Consider the following 24,165-nt stretch of genomic DNA (forward strand, 5'->3'; position numbering starts at 1 on the left):
CTGACAGCATCTGTGGAGAAAAAAACACAGGGCGGGATTCTCTGTTTCAGAAACTAAATGTTGACGCTGGGACTGAATCGGTGGACATCGCCGACAACAAAATTGGCGCCGTTCCCAGAGCAATTCTGGAACTGTTAATGGGCTAGCACTGGCGCCACGTGGAACACAATTGATTCCAATGAAAAATTTGCCGGGGTCAGGATTGACACTCGAAAGGCTGACAAGCTGCTGCTGCACATTAGCACTCCACTCCCCACACACACACTCATCCCAGCAAACAAGATGGCAGCAAGAAGAGCGGCAATCTGGTTCACTGATGCTGAACCTGAGACCCTCCTGGACGCTGTGGAGGAAAGGCGGGCCACGCTGTACCCTGGGGTGGGAAGGAGGTTGCCATGCACTTAGCCTGGGCACACGTGGCAGAGGTCATGAATGCCATGGGCAACACTGCCAGGACTGGGCAGCAGTAAAGGAAGAAATTGCACAACCGCAGGGCGGCCAGGATAAGTAGGCAGCACTGTGCCCCTGGCACGAACCCTGTCTCACACCCACCTGTAACCCCCTGCCCCACCCGGAGGGCGACCAAACCCCCACCCTACATCACCTGGCAGCACTCATACCCACCCCCTGTGTTGTATACGTCCGACTGCCTAACACTGTGCGTTTTCTGTCCCACCCCCGCCACAAGAAGATGGCCCACAACCACAGAGAGAAAAGACCGGAGGGGCCTACCGCATCTGTGGCCCCTTACCGCAGCAGAACAGCGGGCACTGTACCTGGTTGGTGGGCCCAGAGAGAGGGCAGTCACCGAGGTTACAGGTCGGCATCGGGTGAGCAAGTGAGGCCCCACTGAGTTGTGTTCCCCATGGCACGTGTGTCGCCACCGCCACCCCAACCCGTGATCCAATCATGCATCAGGTCTGGTGTCTTGCAGGATCTCCTGCCGATGAGGTGGTCCCCTCTGGTGTGCCTCGGCCGTGACCCCAACCCCAAGTGAAGAGCAGCGAGGAAGAAGACATGGACAGCGACGGGTGCTCTCGACCCACAACCCGCAAAACCCTAGAGCACCAGTCTGGGGTTGACACTGACTTGCCAACACAGCTGTCTCCAATACTCCCCACCATCCCAGAGCCAGCTCACCTCAGTTGGGCATATTAGTGAAGAAGCTCCTGGGCACTACCTTGTGCGTATCACACACGTACTGCAGTACATCAGGTGGAGGTAGGAACTCCCGAGGGGGTGGCCCGACCCCAGGGACTAGCTGCCTGACGGGTTTCAGGCTTCTGGAAAGGGCGGACCCATCAAAAGCGGAGATGCAGTCACAGAGCCAGAGACTACATGAGGGGATGTCAGCAACCATCCAGCGCCTGCAGGTGTAGTTGGAGGAGTCCAACCGCCTGCAGGAGCAGGAGGTGGTGCCGACCATGCATGCCACCCAGGCGAACACCACATGGGTGACACGGTGGAGACCTTGGGGGAAGGGGGGGGTTTCGACCATGGATCAAGATGTCCAAGGCCTGGGGCATTCTGTGCGGGTGGTGGTCGAGGCCCAGGACAGGGCTGCCCTGTCACAGGCAGCCATGTACCAATGTCACCTGGACATTGCAGCGGCGCTCCTGAACATGGCCCAGTCACAGCGGGCCATGGCAGATTAATTGGCTGATGTGGCACAGACCCAGAAAGGGTGGCACAGTCGCAGCATGATGTGGCACTGTGCCAGAGGGAGGTGGTCCACTCCCCGTGCTCCATGGCCAAGAGTATTTAGACCCTGGTCGAGATGGGAGCGGGCCTCCAGGACTGGCAGTGCCAGGTGGCGGGGGAGCCTTAGGGGTTAGCTCTACTCGCACCCCTGTCCAATAGAGTAGCCCGGGGGCCATCGGGCATCCTGAGGGAGCAGGAGGTGATAGGGCTCATGCCGGTGACTCCCGCAGGAGAGGTTCCGGAACACCACAGTGCATCTCCCCTCTTGTCCGGGCACATCTGGTGGGCAGACCAGGGCAGCACCACGCCACCTGGGACACCCAAACAGCAGCCGGGCCCATCCAGGCTCTGTCAGCCCTGAAGATGGCCGCCAAAGGAGACCCAGGTCACAGGGCAGAACTGCAGCAGGCTGCTTCCACTCCTGATGTACCGCCTGGGGACCCACCTGGGCGTAGCGTTAGGACCCATAAGGCCAGAAAGGTAGACGCCAGTTAAGTTGGCACGGGTGCAGCACAAAGTATAGCAACAGGGGCGAGGGCACAAACCTGTATATAATTGTTCACAGTTGTGCAATAAACAAATGTTCACAACATTTCAACCCAAAAGTGTGAAGGGTGGGGGTTAAAATACAGGGGTGGTGGGGTGGGGATACCCATACGGTCAGTGTCACTTTGCACAACCACGGGCCATGGACTTTTGAAACAAGTGAACCTCGCCATTGGTAATTCCCCCCCGCAAAGGCGGAGAATACCGGGTCAGGCCTGCGAACGCCGTTCACTGTACTTGCAGAGTGGAACGCATTGACAACGCTGTCGAGGCACCGGAGCATGGCATTCTGGCAGCTGCTATTCCCACCATGATAGCACCGATTCTCTGCCCAATCGCCTTTCGTGATTTCGGCGCCGACTGATGGAGAATCTCGCCCACAGTTTACGTTTCAAGTCCACGTGACCCATCTATATAAAAGGATCATATGGACTCAAAATGTTAACTCTGTTTCTCTTTGAGGGCAGAACGGTGGTGCAGTGGTTAGCACTGCTGCCTCAAGGCGCTGAGGTCCCAGGCTCGATCCCGGCTCTAGATCACTGTCCGTGTGGAGTTTGCACATTCTCCCCGTGTTTGTGTGGATCTCACTTCCACAACCCAAAGATGTGCAGGGTAGGTGGATTGGCCACGCTAAATTGCCCCTTAATTAGAAAAAGATAATTGAGTACTCTAAATTTATATTTAAAAAACTGTTTCTCTCTCCACAGATGCTGCCAGACCTGCTGAGTTTATCGAGAATTTTCTGTTTTTATTTTACAACAAAGGTTATGTGGGGTTAAAAACAAAACTCATGAATTAAACAAAACAGACTGTACTAACGTACATCATCTTAAAATCAGAACACACCTGATTGAACAAGTCAGTCATTTGATTCAAGTGCCTTTGCCGACTCTGATTAACTAGTTGCTGTCTTGCTTCCCAGTGCTGCATGCTGGACTTCACACGTGCTTCAAGTCTGGTGGCAAATCTGTACAATTCCTGAGCAACTGTTTCATCCTTACTGCTAATATCCGACATCCTGCTGTTCAAATAATTTCTTAAAGGAGAAGGAAAGACATAAAGGTGAATAAATGAATCTGTTCCTGAAATTTAGGTGCTCTTCTGCTGCCATTCTCTGTGGTCTGTTCCTAACTCTCGCCTTGTGCCATAATTGGGCTGAAAGACAGGACTGTATCTTGTCAATTCCTCCTTTGCCTTTACTCTTGGCAGAGTGACTAAGACCAAGCATACACTGGACAAAGAAATCCAGGGAAAGGTGCTCCTAAAATTATTCTCCAAATCTTTTTCCAGGCTTTCCTTTCCTCTCCTCACAAGATGCAAACTAAGAGTGGGCTTTAGTCCCAGGTGCCTACAGTACAACCATGAAGGGCACCAGGACTGAAGCCAATCCTTTTGTTTATAAATTTAGAGTACCCAATCCATTTTTTCCAATTAAGGGGCAATTTAACGTGACCAATCCACCTACCCTGCACATCTTTGGGTTTTGGGGGTGAGACCCATGCAAACACAGGGAGAATGTGCAAACTCTACACAGACAGTGACCCAGAGCCAGGATCGAACCTAGGACCTCGGCGCTGTGAGATTTCAGTGCTAGCCACTGCGCCACTCTCACTGAAGTCAATCCTGACCTCAAGCGGGCAGCATGGTGGCACAGTGGGTTAGCCCTACAGCCTCACGGCGCCGAGGTCCCAGGTTCAATCCCTGCCCTGGGTCATTGTCCGTGTGGAGTTTGCACATTCTTCCCGTGTTTACGTGGGTCTCACCCCCACAACCCAAAGATGTGCAGGGTAGGTGGCTTGGCCACGTTAAATTGCCCCTTAATTGGGAAAATGAATTTGGTACTCTAAATTTTTTTTTTAATAAATAGCATCATCCCAGGACTCGGGAGGGATAAAAAACTGCCTTGAACCATGCTCCTGATGACTATCCAACGATAGGTGCATGTTGGGTAAAAACAGAATTTAGTTTGACCATCATTCACAGTCAAATCGCCTGCGAACAGTGAAGAGTAGATTTTCCAATCGGTTTCAACTTAATGTCAGCATTAATAAGTTTACTACTGGCATTTCCATTGGAAGATCTACTTATCACTGTTTTAGCTCATGTGAAGAACTAGAACAGATGAAGATCTGGACATTTGCTGGAGTCACATCCGAGAGTAAGTCACTTTCTTCAGGAGAGGGAAAAAATTTGTAATATTACCTTTTCTAAGAAATAAATTTCCAGAAACATCCCAAAACCCTTCATACACAGTGGATTGCAGTAATTGCTGTTACATGGCTAAACACAACAGCCATTTTCCGAAAGCAAATAGCAAAGTCCCACAAGCAGCAATGTGATGCTGAATAACCAGTTAATCTTTTTTAGTGTTGTTGGTTGAGGGAGGAATGTTGGCCAAGAAAACACCCTTGTTTCATTCAAAGAGTGCCATGTAATCCTTATAATTTTTGGTTTTAACAATTCATCTGATGGCCCCTTTAAAAAAAATAAATTTAGAGTATCCAATTTGTTTTTCCAATTAAGGGGCAATTTAGCATGGCCAATTCACCTACCCTGCATATCTTTGGGTTGTGGGGGTGAGACCCACACAAACACGGGGTGAATGTGCAAACTCCACACGGACAGTGACCCAGAGCCAGGATTGAACCTGGGACCTCGGTGCCGTGAGGCAGCAGTGCTAACCATTGCACCACTGTGCCACCCATGGATGGCACCTTTGAGGGAGTAGAACTCCCTCAATACTGCACGGGGAATAGTGGACTAGTTTATGTATTCAAGTGGGGCTCGAACCCACAACCTTCTGACTCAGAGGTGGCCTCATTAAGCCAAGCTAACAATCTCATGGCAAACCTGTCAATTACTGACTGATTTCAAACATTCAAATTCCATATGTGTACTAATATGCATTATGAATTTATGTCCATTTAACCCAACAAGAACTTTTAGTGAGAGGTACAATAGTCTGCTCAGGGCGGCACGGTGGCACAGTGGTTAGGACTGCTGCCTCATGGCGCCGAGGACCTGGGTTTGAATCCCGGCTCTGGGTCACTGTCCGTGTGGAGTTTGCGCATTCTCCCCATGATGTGCAGGGTAGGTGGATTGGCCACGCTAAATTGCCCCTTAATTGGAAAAAAAATAATTGGATACTCTAAATTTATTTTAAAAAAACAATAGTCTGGTCAGATTGGTATCAGCTACTTTTTGTTTAAATTTTAGAGTACCCAATTTTTTTTTTCCAAGTAAGGGGCAATTTAGTGTGGTCAAACCACCTACCCTGCACACCTTTGGGTTGTGGGGGTGAAACCCACGCAGACACGGGGAAAATGTGCAAACTCAGGGCAGCACGGTGGCCTAGTGGTTAGCACAACCGCCTCACGGCGCTGAGGCCCCAGGTTCGATCCCGGCTCTGGGTCACTGTCCGTGTGGAGTTTGCACATTCTCCCCGTGTGGGTTTGTCTGCGTGGGTTTCGCCCCCACAACCCAAAAATGTGCAGAGTAGGTGGATTGGCCACGCTAAATTGCCCCTTAATAGAAAAAATAATTGGGTAATCTAAATTTAAAAAAAAAAGAAAATGTGCAAACTCCACACGGACAGTGACCCAGGGCCGGGATTCAAACCCGGGTCCTCAGCGCCGTAGTACCAGTGCTAACCACTGCCCCACCGTGCTGCCCTGGTTTCACCTACTTTTTAAATTAATGACAGACATGCATCTACCTAAGGGTTTGGATATGACGGAAGGTGATGTACTTTCTGAACAGGTAAGCCAGTCGAAGCTGAACTGTAGTTAACGTTTGATGAATAAGGTGTGTTGCTATGGCATGGAGTTGCCTGGAAATTATACCATTATACACTGCTTGGTCCAAAGTTTTGTAATTTGTTCTGAGGTATGTCACATTTACAATATATGATCCATCCACAATTTTGTCAGTATCAGCAGCCTGGAAGACTTTCCACCTGGGTTGTATTGTTCTTTCTATTGTCTCTGTTGCCATATTGGGCTGAAGAACAGCTTCCTTCTTGCAATGTTCTGCCTGTAGTTTAATTTCCTTTCCTTTAAACCCAAGGAAACTATTGACAGAGTATAGATTCTTGGTTGCCTCTTGAATCCTGATTAACTGATCCATTCCAGCCCGAGAGGACAGTTTTTCAAGTGTCAGAATTGTGTCCAAGGCTTCCAGGGTCTTTTCATAAAAGCGGGCTTCTTGCTGGGACATACTTGTGTCCTGTTTGGCCTCTTCAATGAAATACTGAATTTGGGCACTTAATTCATCAAGTGCAATCTCTTGAATAATACTGAATCTGGAAATTTCTTCAAGAAGTTCAGCAAAAGTCGTGAATTCAGGTTGTTTATCCTTCATTTTCTCCAGGAGGCGTTCCTTTGATGGCTTCAATATTTGGATAGGTTGCTTGAGGCTCTGCCTTGGTTTTGCAAATATTTCTTTGATTGTTTTCTCAATCACTCCATAAAGATTTTTTAATTCAGCAGACTTGAGAAGAGCTTGGACCTTACAGATGTCATCTGGCAAAAGTTCTTTGCCACTGCTCAGTCCATGATCCAGTGAATACAAAACAGCAGTTTGAAAATCTGTGAGCAAGTCCATAGCCATCTGTTTAGCCTTGGTTTTTAAAGCTTCCTCTTTCCGAGTTGTGCCTTTACGTTTCTTTTCTACATTCAGATCAGATTTATGCATCTTCCCGTCCGCTGCTTCATTAAGAACCTTCTCCAATTTGGGCTGAATTGTGAGACTGATCTCTTCATTTGACACTTCTGTGGGAATATTTTCTCCTGGTTCTCTCAAGGGAATGTTTTTTTCCTTGCTTATTTCTAGGATAGTTCTTTGTTCCTCAGGTTCTCCAAAGGGAATGTTTCCTTCCTTGGATATTTCTGGGATAGCCCATTGTTCCTGAGATTCTCCAAAGGAAATGTTTCCTTCTGTGGATTTTACAAGGAGACTCCTTTGTTCATCGGCTTTATCATGCCCGTCATCAAAAATATTTGTTTGCTCCTTACTGAAGGGGTATTTCCCCCTCAGACTTTCTATAGGAATGATTTTGTCCTTTGATTTTTTCACAAGTGCGGTTCTTTTATTTATTTTGGACGCCTGCCTTGTTTTTAATTGCAAATCGTCAGATGGCGAGAAATTTTCAGAAGTTGTCTGCTCACGAGAATGTGTTTTCTTAGCATTTTGTAGCTGTGCAACTTTGGACCTCAAAAGTTTAATGGTGTTTTCCAAGTTGCAGTTAGTGCTACACACTTCCCTGTAATGATGTTCTGCTAATTCAGCTCGTGTTTTAAGTGCACTACTGTGTTCTCGAAGATGTTTTAGCTCATTCACCAGATTATCTTCAGCACCCTGGGAGCCAAATGAGTCTGCCTTTCTCAATTCATTTTCCACCTCAAAATATTCCTGTGACCGAATGTGAAATGCTTTGTGAAGATTCTCTATGAATTTCCTGATGTATCGGAAGGCAATTGTCTGGGCTTTCTTGCAAAGAGGAGATTTTGTGATGTCTGTTAGTATCATATCAATTTCTCCCACTGCTGCATCCAACTGTTTTGCAATGTTTCGTTCCACCATTTTATCTGTACTGATTGGCTGCATATCCAGAAGATGCATGAGTGTTTTGGGATCCATCTTTTTCTCTCTCCACCATTTCAAAATGGTGCCTTTACCACCAGGACCTGCAAAGAATCATAGTGTAAGACTAATTATTGCACACTTTATTATGTTTTATACTCCAAATTGTTTTGACAGTGTTTAAGGTGCAATATCAATACAAGTCTTTCTCTTTCTTTCAATCAAAATTGGATATTGTGTAATTTCATGTGCACTCTGACTGATTTTAACATTGTACAATACAACTCATTAAATATCAGCTCAGCTGGTTCGGGTTCGATCCCAACCCCAGGTCACTGCCTGAGTGGAGTTTGCACATTCTTCCCGTGTCTGCGTGGGTTTCACCCCCGTAAACCAAACATGTGCAGATCAGTGGATTGGCCGTGCTAAATTGCCCCTTAATTGGAAAAAAATAAATGGGTACTCTGAATTTATTTTTAAAAAATAAGGTCTGGAAAGGAGTCCACACCGCAGGTTGAGTCAAAGGAAAAAAGGTTTAATGCAACAGAACAAGAGTACAAGGCAGTTACTCTACTACAGGGGCCAGCTCAGAGTCTGTGGCCCTCCAGTTTCGTAGAGGATGTAGAAGGGGACGCCCTGCCCATTTGGGAATATCATTCCCCCGGTCTCATAAGTATCCCATCACCTGCTTAAGGTTTCATTAATGTCCCATGACCTGCTTAACCCCAGGTTATGAAAAAAGTTTGAAGTAAGAGCAGTGGAATGAATTCTTCTGGTATCCAAACTAATATGGGTCCATCAACCAAAAAGATTATCTGGTCATTTATCTTATTGCTGTTCGTGTGCAGTGTGGTTGCCATGTTTGACTCTAAAAAAGTGACTACAATTCAGAAATAAATCATTGGCTAGAAAGTAATTTGGGACATCATGAAGACGTGAAAAATACTTAATAAATGCAATCAGGTACAGAACCATAATGGGTATGTTACTGGACTAGTAATCCAGAAGCCTGAACTAATAATCCAGAGAATATGATCTTAAATTTCACCATGAGAGGTTGAGAATTTGAATTCAGCTTTTAAATAAAAATATTTGGAAATCACTTCCAGTGGTGGCCATGGTGTGAGTGGTCGCACACAGGGCAGCTCCTGCTTGAAGGCGTAGAAAAGAGCTCTTTATACCCAAAATCCGGTGTAACTTTGACAGAAAAGTGTAACTGAAGGTTGGAGGAGAAGTTCCCTCCGGGAGAGCTATGTCTGCTGGTTACCAAACCCAGCAGAAGGTGAAGGATCTGGCCAAGGAGTTGGAAGAGACCTGTGGAGCTGCAGCCAGTGGAAAGATGGTGGAGGGGGAAGGGTCAGTGCAAGTTGGAAAGCCCCAGATGGAACAGTTGATGGTCTTCATCAAGGAAGAGTTCTGTCGGCAGAGGAAGGAGGATCGCTCGAAGGCCACCAAAGGGGTTGTGGCCCCCCTGTAGGGCTCAATGGAGAGGGTGGGAAAATGTTTGGAGGCACAGGGGTCGCAGATCCGAGAGATTGAGCGGGTGACCTCGGAACACAGCGACAGAGTGCTGGCACTGGAGGTGGGGCTCTTAGGAGACCTTTTAAGACGTTGAGAGCAATGGTGGAGGAGCTGGAAAACAGGTCGGGGAGGCAGAATCTGCGAATAGTCGGCCTGCCTGAAGGAGTGGAAGGTGCAAGTGCCTCGCGGTACGTTTTGAGGATGCTGGCTGGGCTGGTGGCAGAGGGGGTGCTGGACGAGGCCCCTGAGGTGGACAGAACGCACAGGTCCCTGAGGCAGAAGCCAAGAGCTGGGGAGTCACTGCGGGCGGTGATCATGAGACTCCACAAGTTTATGGAGAAAGAGAAGATCTCGCAGTGGGCCAGGGAGAAGCGCAACTGCAAATGGGAGGAGTACAAGGTTCGAACATACCAAGACATTGGAGCTGAGCTGGCAAAATGATGTGCGGAGTTCAACAGGGCCAAGGCAGTGTTATATCGACGGCAGATCAAGTTTGGGATGCTCTACCCGGCAAAACTATGGGTGACCTATGAAGGCCAGGAATACTATTTTGAGACCCGAGAGGTGGCCAATGACTTTATCAAGGAGCATAAACTGGGGGAGACTGAACAATTTTGGAAGACGGAGGTGCTGCCACTCTGGAACCTGTACTTGGTGGAATGGGGGGAACCCAGAAAATCCTGGGGTGGGGGGCTGAATCACAACCTTGGGGGGGCGGGGGGGGGGGGGAAGAGTCTAATCCGCGATGGGGGGAGGGGGGTGCTGCGTCGCATTGCGGGGGAGTGGTGGCCAGCCACGGAAACTCGCTATCGGGACGCCTGCTCAAAATGGCTTCCTGACCCATTAGGTGCTTCCAGCATGTTTTGCTTTCCATCAAATTAATCATGCCTGCTGTACAGGTTGCAGTATGGTAGAGAATCGGCAGAAATCCAATCACACCCAGCTTCGTAGGAAGCATTTTGGATGTGGTATATGTTGTTGACTGTCATACTGCAAGTTTACCCCATCAAAATCAGACAGTAATCAACCTACCTCCATAAAAATTAATCAATATATAACGATCAGAATATGCATATATAATAACAATCGGTCCAGTAATAATTTGTACTAAATAGTGATTGCATGTTACAGATCACTCAGGGAGTCTGAGTTGCTGTGTCAACATGCACTTTTATAAGTATGTTTTAGTCTGGAGCTACGGATGGTGGTGGAAGAGACTTTCTTTCCATCACATGACTGATCAGGAATCGCTCATGCCTGCCATTGCCTTGTGTTGAAAGGATTTGTATGTTGATAACCAACCTGTTTGGCCAAATTATGAACGTACCTGCCTTGGACATCAAGTCCTGCATGAGACGCGAACTCAGAGCTACTGGCTCATAAGCAGGGATGCTACCCGCTGCATCACATGACCTCCACACATTATGTTTGCACAAGGTCAATATTAGATAAATCAGGTCTGTAAAAACGATTATTTGTTACTGTTACAGTACACACTGCAGTGTACCACAGGACTTCTCTGTAGGTTACGTAAAAGAATAGCTATTTTCATCAGCTTTTAAGCACAATCAAGTGACAATATAAACGCAGCTCTGTTATGCAAAAATATAGTGATTGTGACAATCCTATCACATTAGCTTTCCTTACCCTCATCAAATTTTTAAAAATACATTTAGAGTACCCAATTAATTTTTTCCAATTAAGGGGCAATTTAGCGTGGCCCATCTTTGGGTTGTGGGGGCGAAACCCACGCAAACACGGGGAGAATGTGCAAACTCCACACGGACAGTGACCCAGAGCCAGGATCGAACCTGCGGCACCGTGAGGCAGCAGTGCTAACCACTGCGCCAACATGCTGCCTACCCTCTTCAAATTAGTGAACTGGAGGAAGTCTCGTCTAATAGTCACAAGAATTGATCATAATTGCTATTGTTTCAACATCAGCACTGATGAAGCTGCTAGCTTTATGTGCGGCACTTGTGGCAGAACCTGCCTCTCAAGGACTGGCCCTTTTGCCATCAACAAAGCTGTGCCATATGCTGAAATGGATTGTTTGCTGTGTATCCATTGTCTATTGGAGGTGGAAGGATGCTGACAACAATGTATTGTTTCAACATCGGCATTAATTGTTCAATGTGCACTCCATGCTCAACATCCCTCCGTTTTAACGTAAATTCTCCATGATATCAGTCATAGTCATAGAATTCATAGAATCCTTACAGTGCAGAAGGAGACCATTCGGCCCTTTGAGTCTATACCGACCCTCCAAAAGTGCATTCTATCTAACCCGCACATCCCTGGACATGCAGAGGCAATTTATCATGGCCAGTCCACCTAACCTGCACATCTTTGGACTATGGGAGGAAACTGGAGCACCCGAAGGAAACCCACGCAGACACGGAGAGGATGTGCAAACACCACACAGTCACCCAAGGCTGGAATTGAACCTGGGTCCCTGCCACTTCACAGTGCGAACCACTGAGTTTAAAAAAAAAAACATTTTAGTATACCCAATTCATTTTTCCAATTAAGGGACAATTTAGCGTGGCCAATCCACCTGACCTGCACATCTTTGGGTTGTGTGGGGCGAAACCCAGGGAGAATGTGCAAATGCCACACGGACAGTGACCCAGGGCCGGGATCGAACCTGGGACCTCGGCGTCGTGAGGCAGCAGGGCTAACCCACTGCGCTACCGTGCTGCCAACAAACCACTGAGTTTAACTCAGTTTAGTTTCTTCAATATTAACAAGATTAACAAGGGCTTGTAGCTGAGCAGAGAGAACTGGAACAAAAACAGTGCTGGAAAATCTGAGCAAGTCTGGCAGCGTCTGTGGAGAGAGAAACAAGGTTAACATTTTGAGTCCAAGATGACTCTTTGGAACTGCTGAGGAAGAGTCATATTGGAGTTGAAATGTTTAACTCTGCTAACGGGATGTGATGGAATACTTTCCACTTGCCTGGATGAGCACAGCTCCAACAACACTCAAGAAGCTCGACACTATCCAGGACAAAGCAGCCTGCTTGATTGGCACCCCTTCCACAAACAGTGCTAACTACTGTGCCGCCCTGGACTGCAGCTGTTCAAGAAGGCAGCTCACCACCATCTTCTCAAGGGTGATTAAGGATGGGCAATGAATGCTAGCCTAGCCAGCGAAGCCCACATCCCGTAAATGAATTAAACAAAATCTGCCGGGTTTTGCCAGGACTTTCTGTTTTTATTTCAGATTTACGGCATTTGCAGTATTTTGCTTTTATTTTAGAGAGAGGCTTCATTGTCATGGTCATGTCGTGGTTCAGGGAGCCACGGTGGTGCAGTGGTGAGCACTGCTGCCACACAGCACTGCGTGGGTCTCACTCTCATAACCCAAAAGATGTGCAGGGAAGTGGATTGGCCACGTTAAATAGCCCCTTAATTGGGAAAAAAATAATTGGGTACTCTAAGTTTATTTTTAAAAATATTTTAAAATGCATGTCATGGTTCCTGAGATGACCCTTCACATTTTTCATCCTGTACAGTCTTAAAAGTCATCTGTTCCTGTCTAGTGTCAGTCCGATATTTAGCCTGCTCTAAACAGCCTTCAGTGGGGTAGCCTTAGGTACTTTGCAGAAGATGCTTCCTGGCTCAGTTTTCATTTTGGTTTCTGGTGAGTTGAGGTTTGCTCATCTTCATGTACACATCTGTGGCCACTTCCTGCATTGACTACAACATCTAGGCAATGAGTTCTTAAAGTTACATCCTTAAATTATGGTGTTCTGATGTACAGACATTTGGAGATTGAAGTGTTCTACTGAGGCTGAAAGTGACAACCTTTTATAATGTCCAGGGATATTTGAAACATGAATTTTCATATACATTGGGGGAAAAAACTTCTAGCTCATAATTTGCTGTGCTTATGTTCTTTTTCTTCCCTCCATCTTATATTCGTGCTGAAATCAACATTCACCACATTGTCTACAACTCATAATTCATTATTTTCCTGGATCTCCAAACTGTGGATGACTCCTGTCAATCTGGACACTGGGACACACGGCCAAATCTAATACTTTTCTAAATTTACCTGCTGATTTTTCCTTTATACGCTCATGTTGAAGACTAAACAGAGTGTTAGATAGTTTCTGGAGATTGTCTATACACTCTTGTGAAGAAGCCAAGCTTGATTGCACTTTCACATTAACTTCCTCGATCCATTCCGCTGACCTGTTTTCAACTTCTCCATCCTCCTCAAAATCTTCCTCATCGATTAGTATTTGATCTGCAATATACACGTGCAAGATAAAATTATAATTTGAACTTAGATTGAAACAGCCTATCTGGCCTTACATAAAGATGCTCCTGTTTTAAGAGCACTTATTATTCTTATTTGTATCTTTGTGTTTATCAAGGTGAAGAATTTAGTGCTAGTCAGTGAAATACTTTCCATCTTGAGCACAGAGCATTGTCAGCATTAAACACTCTCAAGTTAGGCATAATGGTACAGTCTAATGCTCCTTCTATACTGTCTCATCAAATATTTCCAGGACAGATACAGCATGGGGTTAGATACAGAGTAAAGCTCTCTCTACACTGTCCCCATCAAACACTCCCAGGACAGGTACAGCACGGGGTTAGATACAGAGTAAAGCTCCCTCTACACTGTCCCCATCAAACACTCCCAGGACAGGTACAGCACGGGGTTAGATACAGAGTAAAGCTCCCTCTACACTGTCCCCATCAAACACTCCCAGGACAGGTACAGCACAGGGTTAGATACAGAGTAAAGCTCTCTCTACACTGTCCCCATCAAACACTCCCAGGACAGGTACAACACGGGGTTAGTTGCAGAGTAAAGCTCCCTCTACACTGTCCCCATCAAACACTCCCTGGACAGGTACAGGACTGGGTTCGATACAGAGTGAAGTGCCTCTACACAGTCCCAATCAAACACTCCCAGTGAAGTGGTTTGGCTTCATACATTGGTTGATGCATTATGAATGAAATATTAGTCTCACTGTGCAGTCCTTTTTTTAAATTGAAAAAAAAAATTAGAGTACCCAATTCATTTTTCCCATTAAGGGGAATTTAGCGTGGCCAATCCACCTACCCTGCACATCTTTGGGTTGTTAGGGTGAAACCCACGCAAACACGGGGAGAATGTGCAAACTTCACACGGACAGTGTGATCGAACCTGGGACCTCGGCACGTGAGGCAGCAATGCTAACCACTGCGCCACTGTGCCGCCCCACTGTGCAGTCCTTTTAAAGCTCAATGATGTGTTGCAACTTGTGTTTGGGTTACACAGCAAATATAAAATCACAAAGACACACCTGATGAACATCAAGAAATCACAAAAACCCACTTGAGAAACATATCAGCTATGATAGAATGGCGGAGCAGACTCGATGGGCCGAATGGCCTAATTCTGCTCCTACATCTTATGAACATGAGGGAATAACTCTGAAAGCTTCCATTCCAGGTCTACACATACAGTCAACAACCTATCTCTGAACCTACAGCTGACTCCACCTAAGGTACATGGTTTTAATATGCAATTTAACCAAATGAGGAACATCAGTTTGATACAATATTTGGCTTACACCCAATGTATCCCATCTTGTTAAATTAGTATCTTTCATTGATCTTTTTGCAAATTAATGATATTTAGCCATTCAACTGTGATGTTGTTCTCACTGGATATTTACTCATGAGCATATTCCATCAAGAGCTACTGAATAGCGTGGGTGGCACGGTGGCGCAGTGGTTAGCACTGCTGCCTCACGGCACCGAGGACCCAGGTTCGATCCCAGCTCTGGGTTACTGTCCATGTGGAGTTTGCACATTCTCCCCGTGTCTGCGTGGGTTTCACCCCCACAACCCAAAAAGATGTGCAAGCTAGGTGGATTGGCCACACTAAAATGCCCACTTAATCGGAAAAAAAGAATTGGGTAATCTAAATTTATTAAAAAAGAAGAGCTACTGAATAGCAATAGAACCCTAGCTGATTTTCCATCCTAAGTAACCAAATTGTGGTTCATCTACTGCTGCCCGAGATAATGCAACACAGACCAGGAGTTAAACCTGGCGCTGACTAGCTTGTATATCTTATTACTACAATGTCTTTACCCACTGGGTAATCAAAAAAACATAATTTTCACTGAGTGTCACTTTGTTGATTAAACTGTCACTTTGTGACATAGACTCTGTTGAAGTATTTGAATCAAAGCTGGTTCTGGCTCATATCCAGCGTAGAGAAAGGGATTTGTGATGGAAAATTCTAAACAATTGATTGAATTGGATCCTGGTTGAGGGGATGACCTGGAAGCCCTCTTCTCTTGCTTACATTCATAATAGGGCATGCAAATTATTGAGTCCCAACTGTTATATGTTCAATACACCATCTGGAATAACATGTCAAAATTCTTACATTTATGCCCACTTCCTGTGTACAAAACCTTATTTCCTCATCACATTTTTGTTAAAATTTTATGTTAACCTTTCCCATTATAAATTCCTATATCAACATTTATTTTACTTAATTTGTTTTAATTTAAAGTACCCAATTCTTTTTTTTCCAATTAATTTAGCACGGCCAATCCACCTACCCTGCACACCTTTTGGGTTGTGGGGGTGAGACCCACGCAGACACGGGGAGAATGTGCAAACTCCACACGGACAGTGACCCGGGGCCGGGATCAAATCCGTGAGGCAGCAGTGCTAACCATTGCCTATGTCCACATTTACAATGAATCTGCCCAGGTAAACTTGTCACACTGTTATTAAGCCCTCTGACCAACTGTACTGCTGAAATGTCTTGGGCTGGATTCTCCGTCCCTGCGTCTACATGCTGACACCAACAGAGGATCTGTGGAGTTCCACGAAGGACAAATCGGCGCCACACCCGCACCGTAATCCACTACCGGTGAGGGGCTGCACAAAACACCCACGGAACACGCAAAAAACGGTGGGAGAATCGCTGGGTCCATGCTGGACACACGCAGGACTGACAAGCTGCAGCTGGGCGTACACTTACACCCCGCCACACATGCACCGATCGCGCCCGTAAAGATGGTGCTGGTTGTGCTGGACCGCGTACCCGTCCACCCCGACCCCACAGCCCACGTCCCGGCCATCCCCCGCTACGCCCCCCAGCGCTGACCAGCAGCATGACTGTCGGCAACGTATGGCGGTGCTGGACACTGTCCATACACCCTCTCTCTCACCGCAGCCACCACGCCAGGCTCACAACTGTTGAGACCACATGTGGCCCGCCCCTTCGGGAACTCAGCCCATCGGAGGCGGAGCATCGCGGGTGGGCCCAATAATGAGATGCGAATGCGGTCGCAACTACACGCATTGCGCATCATAAAGACACCGATTTGGAGGGGCGGAGCATCGCGCCCTGGCATCAAACCGCCGCCTCCCGCGATTTCGGCATCGGGAGCTATTCTCCGCCCGATTGCCGTTCCCAATTTCAGTGTCGAGCAACGGAGAATCCTGCCGTACATTTTTGCGCCACCCTGCTCCTCAGCCTATACTGCAGAGAAAGTCCTACACTCCAACCACCTCTACATCTCAATTTGGGAGGGTTAGGTTAAAATTGTTCCCTCAGTGTGCAAAGCTACTAGAAATTTACTAGTTTATAATAAACTGCATACTGCTGTCTGACAGCCATTGTAGAATAAACTTTAAAATTTCTTCTTTGGTGCTGCTGCCGGTTGCAAAGTCAGTGATCGTATCTATTAACCACTCCCTTTCCTTTCTTTCAGGGGTAAGGGTGATTTTTGGCACTTGCTGGTGGTCAAATCTTGCGTGGCTCAAAGCAAAATTCACTTTGTCCAGAATGTCCCTCAAACGTTCTGCAACTTCCTGTTGGCAAATGTTAAAAGATCAAAAAGAGATAAGCTATTCAAACAAATTAGTAATTTCAAAAATCGCATACTTTTCTTGGGAAAAGTTAATTACATCTAAAAGACACAAATCACTTCACTCAGCCCCTGCTGTATAAAATTAAGACAAAATAATTGTATCTCACTGAAGAAAAATTAAAGATTTGTATTTATTCTACTTTTTTTAAAATTTAGAGTACCCAATTCATTTTTTCCAATTAAGGGGCAATTTAGCGTGGCCAGTCCACCTACCCTGCACATCTTTGGATTGTGGGGACGAAACCTATGCAAACACGGGGAGAATGTGCAAACTGCACACGGACAGTGACCCAGCGCCAGGATCGAACCTGGGAACTCGGCGCCGTGAGGCAGCCGTGCTAACCACTGTGCCACTGTGTTGCCCAAGATTTGTATTTATGTCGTGCTTTTCATGAACTGAGGATGTCCCGTTGTGTGTTAAAGCTATTGAAGTACCATTGAACTGTTGTATTTTTTAAAATTTAGAGCACCCAATTCATTTTTCTTCCAATTAAGGGGCAAATTAGTGTGTTCAATCCACCTACCCTGCACATCTTTGGGTTGTGGGGGCGAAACCCACGCAGACACGGGAAGAATGTGCAAACTCCACACGGACAGTGACCCAGAGCCGGGATTCGAACCCGGGTCCTCAGCGCCGTTAGGCAGCAGTCCTAACCACTGTGCCACCCTATGTTGTTACGGTTGTAATGTGAGAAAACACTGCTGTCAATTTGTGCTCAGCAAGATCCCAATGAACAATGAAATAAATAACCAGATGATTTTTGTTTGTAATTTTGCTTGAGGGTTAAATATTGGTGAGTACACTGGGGAGAATTTCCATTCAATCACCATCATCCCAGCTCTTCCCTATTACCAGGACCTCCCAAACAGGGTAATAGCTCATTCCCAATGTACAGTATGATAATAGAAAATATTTTTATTTCATTGAACATTCGGTGTCTCCCTGATAACCTGGACCATGTAGCTCTGCCTGGCTTCAATCTTGTCATCTATACACCCTCCCTACTCAATGGACAACAGACAATTGTGAGGAGTGTAAAATGCGAGAACTTTGCAAATGCAAATCATCTGATAATCTTTTGTTCGGGCCAAAACAATAAATATCACCAGTAGGTTTGTGTTTCTCCCTCTTCATATGTGTAATAGGACAGACCTTATTCAGTAGTATATTCACACACATAAAAAACTGACATCTGTCCCAGGTTGGATCCCGGCCCTGGGTCACTGTCCGTGTGGAGTTTGCACATTCTCCCCGTGTCTGCGTGGGTCTCACCCCCACAAATCCAAAGATGTGCGGGGTAGGTAGATTGACCACTCTAAATTGCTCCTTAATTGCAAAAAAAGAATTGGGCACTCGAAATTTATTTAAAAAAACAACTGACATCTAACACACAGATGTAGCAAGCCACTCATTTATATCGGAAATTGCTATTCCTGGTTCAAGAAAGCCCACTGCTTCTCTGGACACTGAGAGATGGACAATAAATGCTATCTCTCAGCGATGTCCACATCCCAAGAACGGTTCAATTAAAAAAATTCCGAATGAACCTGCAAGTTAAAAACACTGCAGGAAAAATGGTGTTTTGTTTCAATACAATTTGCCACAGTGACACCCAATTGCCAAGACCGTGGGCAATAATAGGGTTCTGAATAATGGCAATTTTAGAATTTGAAGTTCTGCCCTGATAACAGCACCCACAAATATAATTCAAATTTTGAAAAATAAAATGTCAAGATTTCATCAGCTCTGTGACTGACAATCCCTGTTTCTAAAGATTTTTAAAAAAACACACCCCACAATTTCCTCTAATCACCCCTGTTTCTTTGAAAGTAGAGTTCCAGTCTCAGGAGTAGACAAAATGCCAACATCAACTTCAATTTTCAGTTCTGGTTAGTCACTAAAATGCTCCACCATTCTGTGTATGTTTCTGTGCAAATCAAAATAACTCAACTGAAATAATGCAACAAAGTTCCTCAGTGAAACCTTAAGGTCCAAAATATTCCTAAAACGATCACATTAAAAAGTCTGGAATAAGAAGCAGATTTCTCACTTCCGGTGGCAGCCATGGAGGAGTAGGTCACACATTTGATAGCTCCCGCCTGTGACGGACCTTTGGACCTTTTTTCCCCGGATTTTACGGGATAAATCAGTGAAGAGTGAGACAGTAAGGAGAAATCCCCCTCAGTGTATGGAGAATTGGACCAGAAGTGGCCGTGTGAAAAGACAAAGTTCGACAATGAAGACGCGAGCAGAGCTGGTAACACGGGAGAAGCAGGTGTCGACGGAGTGGTCGACGGAGCAGCTGGTGAAGTTTTTTGAAGATTGCTTCGCCAAGCTGAAGGAGGAAACGCCGGACTCGATTAAGGCTTCGACTGATCAAGTGGTGCAAAATCAAGAGACCCACGGATGTGCGATCCAGGAGGTGGAGAATAAGGTGTCCGAGCACGAGGAATACCTAACCGTGCTGGAGACCAAGGTGGAGATCATGAACGACCGCCAGAAAAGAATGCAGCAGAAGCTGGAGGACCTGGAGAACAGGTCCAGGAGGCAGAATCTGAGAATCACCGGCCTCCCTGAAGGCAGTGAGGGATCGGATGCGAGGGCCTATGTGACAAACATGCTGGAGAAGTTAATGGGGGCTGAGACATTCCCTCGGCCCCTTGAAGTGAATAGAGCACACAAAGCCCTCGCGAAGAAGCCCCGAGCAAATGAGCCGCCGAGGGCGATGGTGGTACGCTTTCACCGATTCCTGGACAAGAAAAACCTTCTGCGGTGGGCCAAGAAGGAACGGAGCAGCAAGTGGGAGAATTGTGAGCTCCACATTCATCAGGACCTGGGCACGGATTTGGCCAAGAGGTGAGCTGGGTTTAATCAGGCAAAAACGGCCGTCTTTCAGAAAGGGGTGAAGTTTGGTATGCTGTACCCAGCCCGTCTGTGTATCACACATGAGGAACGGGACTTCTACTTCAAAACACCAGATGACGTATGGACTTTTATTAAAAAATGAAGGTGGAGGTGAATTAAAAGACACTGAAGCCTTGGAGAGTACGGTGGTGGCGATTTGTTTTGCTGGGCTGTATAAGTATAAGTAGTGCTGTGTGTAATAAGGGGCTGTTTGGATGGCTCAAGGTAACTTTGTCTTACAGGGAGCTGGTTGGGGGGGGGGGGGGTCTTTGGGCTGTTTCTTTTTTTTGGGTGTCTATTTTTTTCTAAAGTGGCTTTTTCGTCACTTTTTTTCTGATGTTTGTTTACTGGGGAATGTGATGCTTTTTAAAAAAAAAAAAAATTTTATTCAAATTTTCACATTTTCACAAAAAAGAAAACAATAACAGAAAATTCTAAGAACAAAAAAAAACAGAACCCCCCCGCCGTAAGTACAAAAGAGAAACAATAAATTAACGCCCGTCATTGGCAAAAAACAGATATTCAACCCAAAACAAAAACAAAGAGACACCCCCCTCCCACCCTCGGGTTGCTGTTGCTGCTGACCTTTTGTTTTTACCGTTCTGCCAGGAGATCTAGGAATGGTTGCCATCTCCTGAAAAACCCCTGCACTGACCCCCTTAGGGCAAATTTTACACTCTCTAATTTAATAAACCCTGCCATATCGTTGACCCAGGCCTCCACGCTTGGGGGCCTCGCATCCTTCCACTGAAGAAGAATCCTCCGCCGGGCTACTAGGGACGCAAGGGCCAGAACACCGGCCTCTTTCACCTCCTGCACTCCCGGCTCCACTGCAACCCCAAATATTGCGAGTCCCCAGCCTGGATTGACCCTGGATCCTACCACCCTCGATACCGTCCTTGCTACACCCTTCCAAAATTCCCCCAGCGCTGGGCATGCCCAGAACATACGGGCATGGTTTGCTGGGCTACCTGAGCACCTAATACACCTGTCCTCGGTCCCAGAAGAATGTGATGCTTTTAATATGTTTGTCTAAGTTGGGGAGAAGGGAGATAACAATGGGGAGACAGACTTCTTGGTGCCAGGGGCGGGCGCTATCAAGTCAGCATGGGTCAGCTGACTCTCGGAAGCGCAGTGGGGTCGGGCAGGTGTTAAGCTGGAACTTGACTTGGGGGGGTTGGGTTTCTAGTGTTGTTGCAAGGGGGAGGGAGAGGGGGGGAGCTGCTTTGCTGACAGGGGAGGAACTGTTACTAGGGGACAAATGGGAGGTCGGGAACAGCGAATGCTCAAGGCTGGCCTAAAAAGTGTGATGGCTAGTCGGCAGGGGGGGGGGGGAAGAAGCCCCCCTGACCAGGCTGACCAGTACATTAGAGGGTTGACTGGGCCGGTCAAGAGGGCTCATTTGTTTGCCCATTTGAGGGGGCTGAAGGCGGACGTGGCAATGCTACAAGAGACACACCTAAAGGTTGCAGACCAGACGAGATTGAGAAAGGGGTGGGTTAGCCAAGTATTCCACTCAGGGCTGGACTCAAAGACCAGGGGGGTAGTGATCTTGATCAACAAATGAGTGGCATTTGAGGCAGGGAGAATCGTGTCAGATAAGGGTGTAGGCATATAATGGTGAGTGGGAAGCTGGAGGGGGTGCAAGTGGTACTTGTGAACATGTATGCTCTGAATTGGGACGATGTAGAATTTATGAGGCGGGTTTTAGGTAAGATCCCAGACTTAGAGTCACATAACCTGATCATGGGAGGAGACTTTAACACAGTAATTGATCCGGAATTGGACCGGTCAATATCCAGGACAGGGAGGAGGCCGGCCGCGGCAAAGGAATTGAAGGGGTTTATGGAACAGATGGGGGGAGGGGGGAAGACCCATGGCGTTTGCACGGCCAAGGGCGAAGGAGTTTTTCTTTTTCTCACAGATCCACAAGGTCTTGCATAGACTTTTTTGTTCTGAGCAGGGCGCTAATACCGGAGGTGGTGGATACTGAGTACTCGGCAATCGCAGTGTTGGATCATGCCCCAAATTGGGTGGATCTACGGGTTAGTGTGGAGACTGGGTGTGGGGTTGCTAGCGGACAAAGCGATCTGTGGGCGGGTGAACAAGTCCATCCAGAACTACCTGGAAACAAATGATACGGGGAGGTCTCTGCAGCGACGGTTTGGGAAGATTTGAAGGCAGTGGTCAGAGGGGAATTAATCTCGATACGGGCCCACAGAGAAAAGGCAGAATGGGCTGAGAAGGATAGGTTAGTAGAGGAGATACAGGTGGACAGGAGATACTTGGAGGCCCCGGACGCGGGGCTACTGATGGAACGGCGGAGGTTACAGGCGGAGTTTGGGCTGTTGATCACAGGGAAAGCGGTGGAACAGTTGAGGAAGGCAATGGGGGCGATTTATGAGTACGGGGAAAAGGCAAGCAGAATGTTGGCACACCAGCCCAGGAAAAGGGAGGCGGCTAGGGAGATAGGGAGAGTAAAGAGTAGAGACGGTAATACTGTCCTGGACCCAGTGGGGGTGAATGAGGTGTTTAGGGACTTCTACAGTGAATTATATGAGTCGGAACCCCCGGCTGGGGTGGAGGGGATGAGGCAGTTTTTGGATCAGTTGAGGTTTCCGAGGGTAGATAGGATCTGGTGGAAGGGCTGGGGCTCCCAGCCCTTCCACCAGATCCTCATCTACCCTCGAAAATTGAGATTAAGGAAATAATCAAGGGGCTGGAGGGCATGCAGTCGGGCAAGGCCCCGGGGCCTGACGACTACCCGGTGGAATTCCATAAGGTTTTCAGAGCTATTGAGCCCACTGCTGTGAGGACATTTAATAAAGCAAGAGAGAAGGGAGTCCTCCCCCCAACAATGTCGCAGGCCTCGATTTTATTGATCCTGAAACAGGAGAAGGATCCGGAGCAATGCAGGTCATACAGGCCAATTTCTCTACTGAATGTGGACGCCAAACTGCTGGCTAAGATACTGGCCACAAGGATAGAGGACTGTGTCCCGGGGGTGATAGGGGAAGACCAGACGGGATTTGTAAAGGGCAGGCAACTCAAGGCCAATGTTCGAAGGCTTTTGAATGTTATTATGATGCCCTCAGAAGGAGAGGAGGTGGTAGTGATGGATGCGGAGAAGATTTTTGATCGGGTGGAGTGGAATTACCTGTGGGAGGCGCTGGGAAGGTTTGGGTTTGGTGAGGGCTTTACTGACTGGGTGCAGTTGCTCCATCAGGCACCAGTAGCGAGTGTGCGTACGAACCGGCTGAGGTCGGGGTATTTTAAATTATACCGAGGGACGAGGCAAGGTTGCCCTCCCCCCCCTCTCCCCGTTACTGTTTGCTCTGGCCATAGAGCCATTGGCCATGGTATTAAGGCCTCTAGGAACTGGAAAGGGCTGGTTCGGGGGAGGTAGGGGTGGAGCACCGGGTCTCGCTCTACGCAGGTGACCTCCTCTTTCAGACCCATTGGAGGGAATGGGCGAAGTAATGTGAATTCTGGGGGAATTTGGCAATTTTTCGGGGTATAAATTGAACATGGGGAAAAGCGAGATGTTCGCGATCCAGGCAAGAGGACAGGAGAAGAGACTGGGAGAGCTGCCGCTTAAAATGGTAGGAAAGAGCTTTCGGTATCTGGGAATTCAGGTGGCCCGGGAATGGGAGACACTGCACAAGTTAAACCTATTCTGGCTGGTAGAACAATTGGAAGGGGACTTTAAGAGATGGGACATGCTCCCGCTATCACTGGCGGGGAGGGTACAGACCGTGAAAATGATGGTCCTCCCCAGATTTCTGTTTGTCTTTCAGTGCCTCCCCATCTTCATCCCAAGGGCCCTTTTCAAGCGGGTGAATAAGGTTATTTCGGGCTTTGTGTGGGTGGGTAAAACCCCACGAGTGAACAAAGAGTTGCTGAGCGCAGTCGGGGGGAGGGTGGGTTGGCGCTGCCAAACTGCCAAATGGCTAATATAGCCATGATTAGGAAGTGGGTAGTGGGAGAGGGGTCAGTGTGGGAGCGAATG

General features: G+C 47.2%; 1 protein-coding gene across 4 annotated transcripts in view; it reads right to left on the reverse strand.

Moving 5' to 3' along the window:
* The window catches only part of LOC119958185, a 50,586-nt gene that overhangs the window by 23,536 nt on the left and 2,885 nt on the right, over positions 1 to 24,165 (reverse strand). For 3 of the 4 annotated variants that reach the window (XM_038786536.1, XM_038786534.1, XM_038786535.1), the window contains 4 exons: positions 16,982 to 17,192; positions 13,408 to 13,602; positions 5,963 to 7,931; positions 3,094 to 3,283 (listed from right to left, as the gene is read on the reverse strand). In XM_038786536.1, the coding sequence (XP_038642464.1) occupies positions 3,094 to 3,283; positions 5,963 to 7,931; positions 13,408 to 13,602; positions 16,982 to 17,192 (2,565 nt within the window). The remainder of the gene's footprint in view (positions 1 to 3,093; positions 3,284 to 5,962; positions 7,932 to 13,407; positions 13,603 to 16,981; positions 17,193 to 24,165) is intronic. The other variant, XM_038786537.1, reaches the window with a different exon arrangement.

Source organism: Scyliorhinus canicula, chromosome 28 (assembly GCF_902713615.1).
Source record: "Scyliorhinus canicula chromosome 28, sScyCan1.1, whole genome shotgun sequence".
Lineage (NCBI taxonomy): Eukaryota > Metazoa > Chordata > Chondrichthyes > Carcharhiniformes > Scyliorhinidae > Scyliorhinus > Scyliorhinus canicula.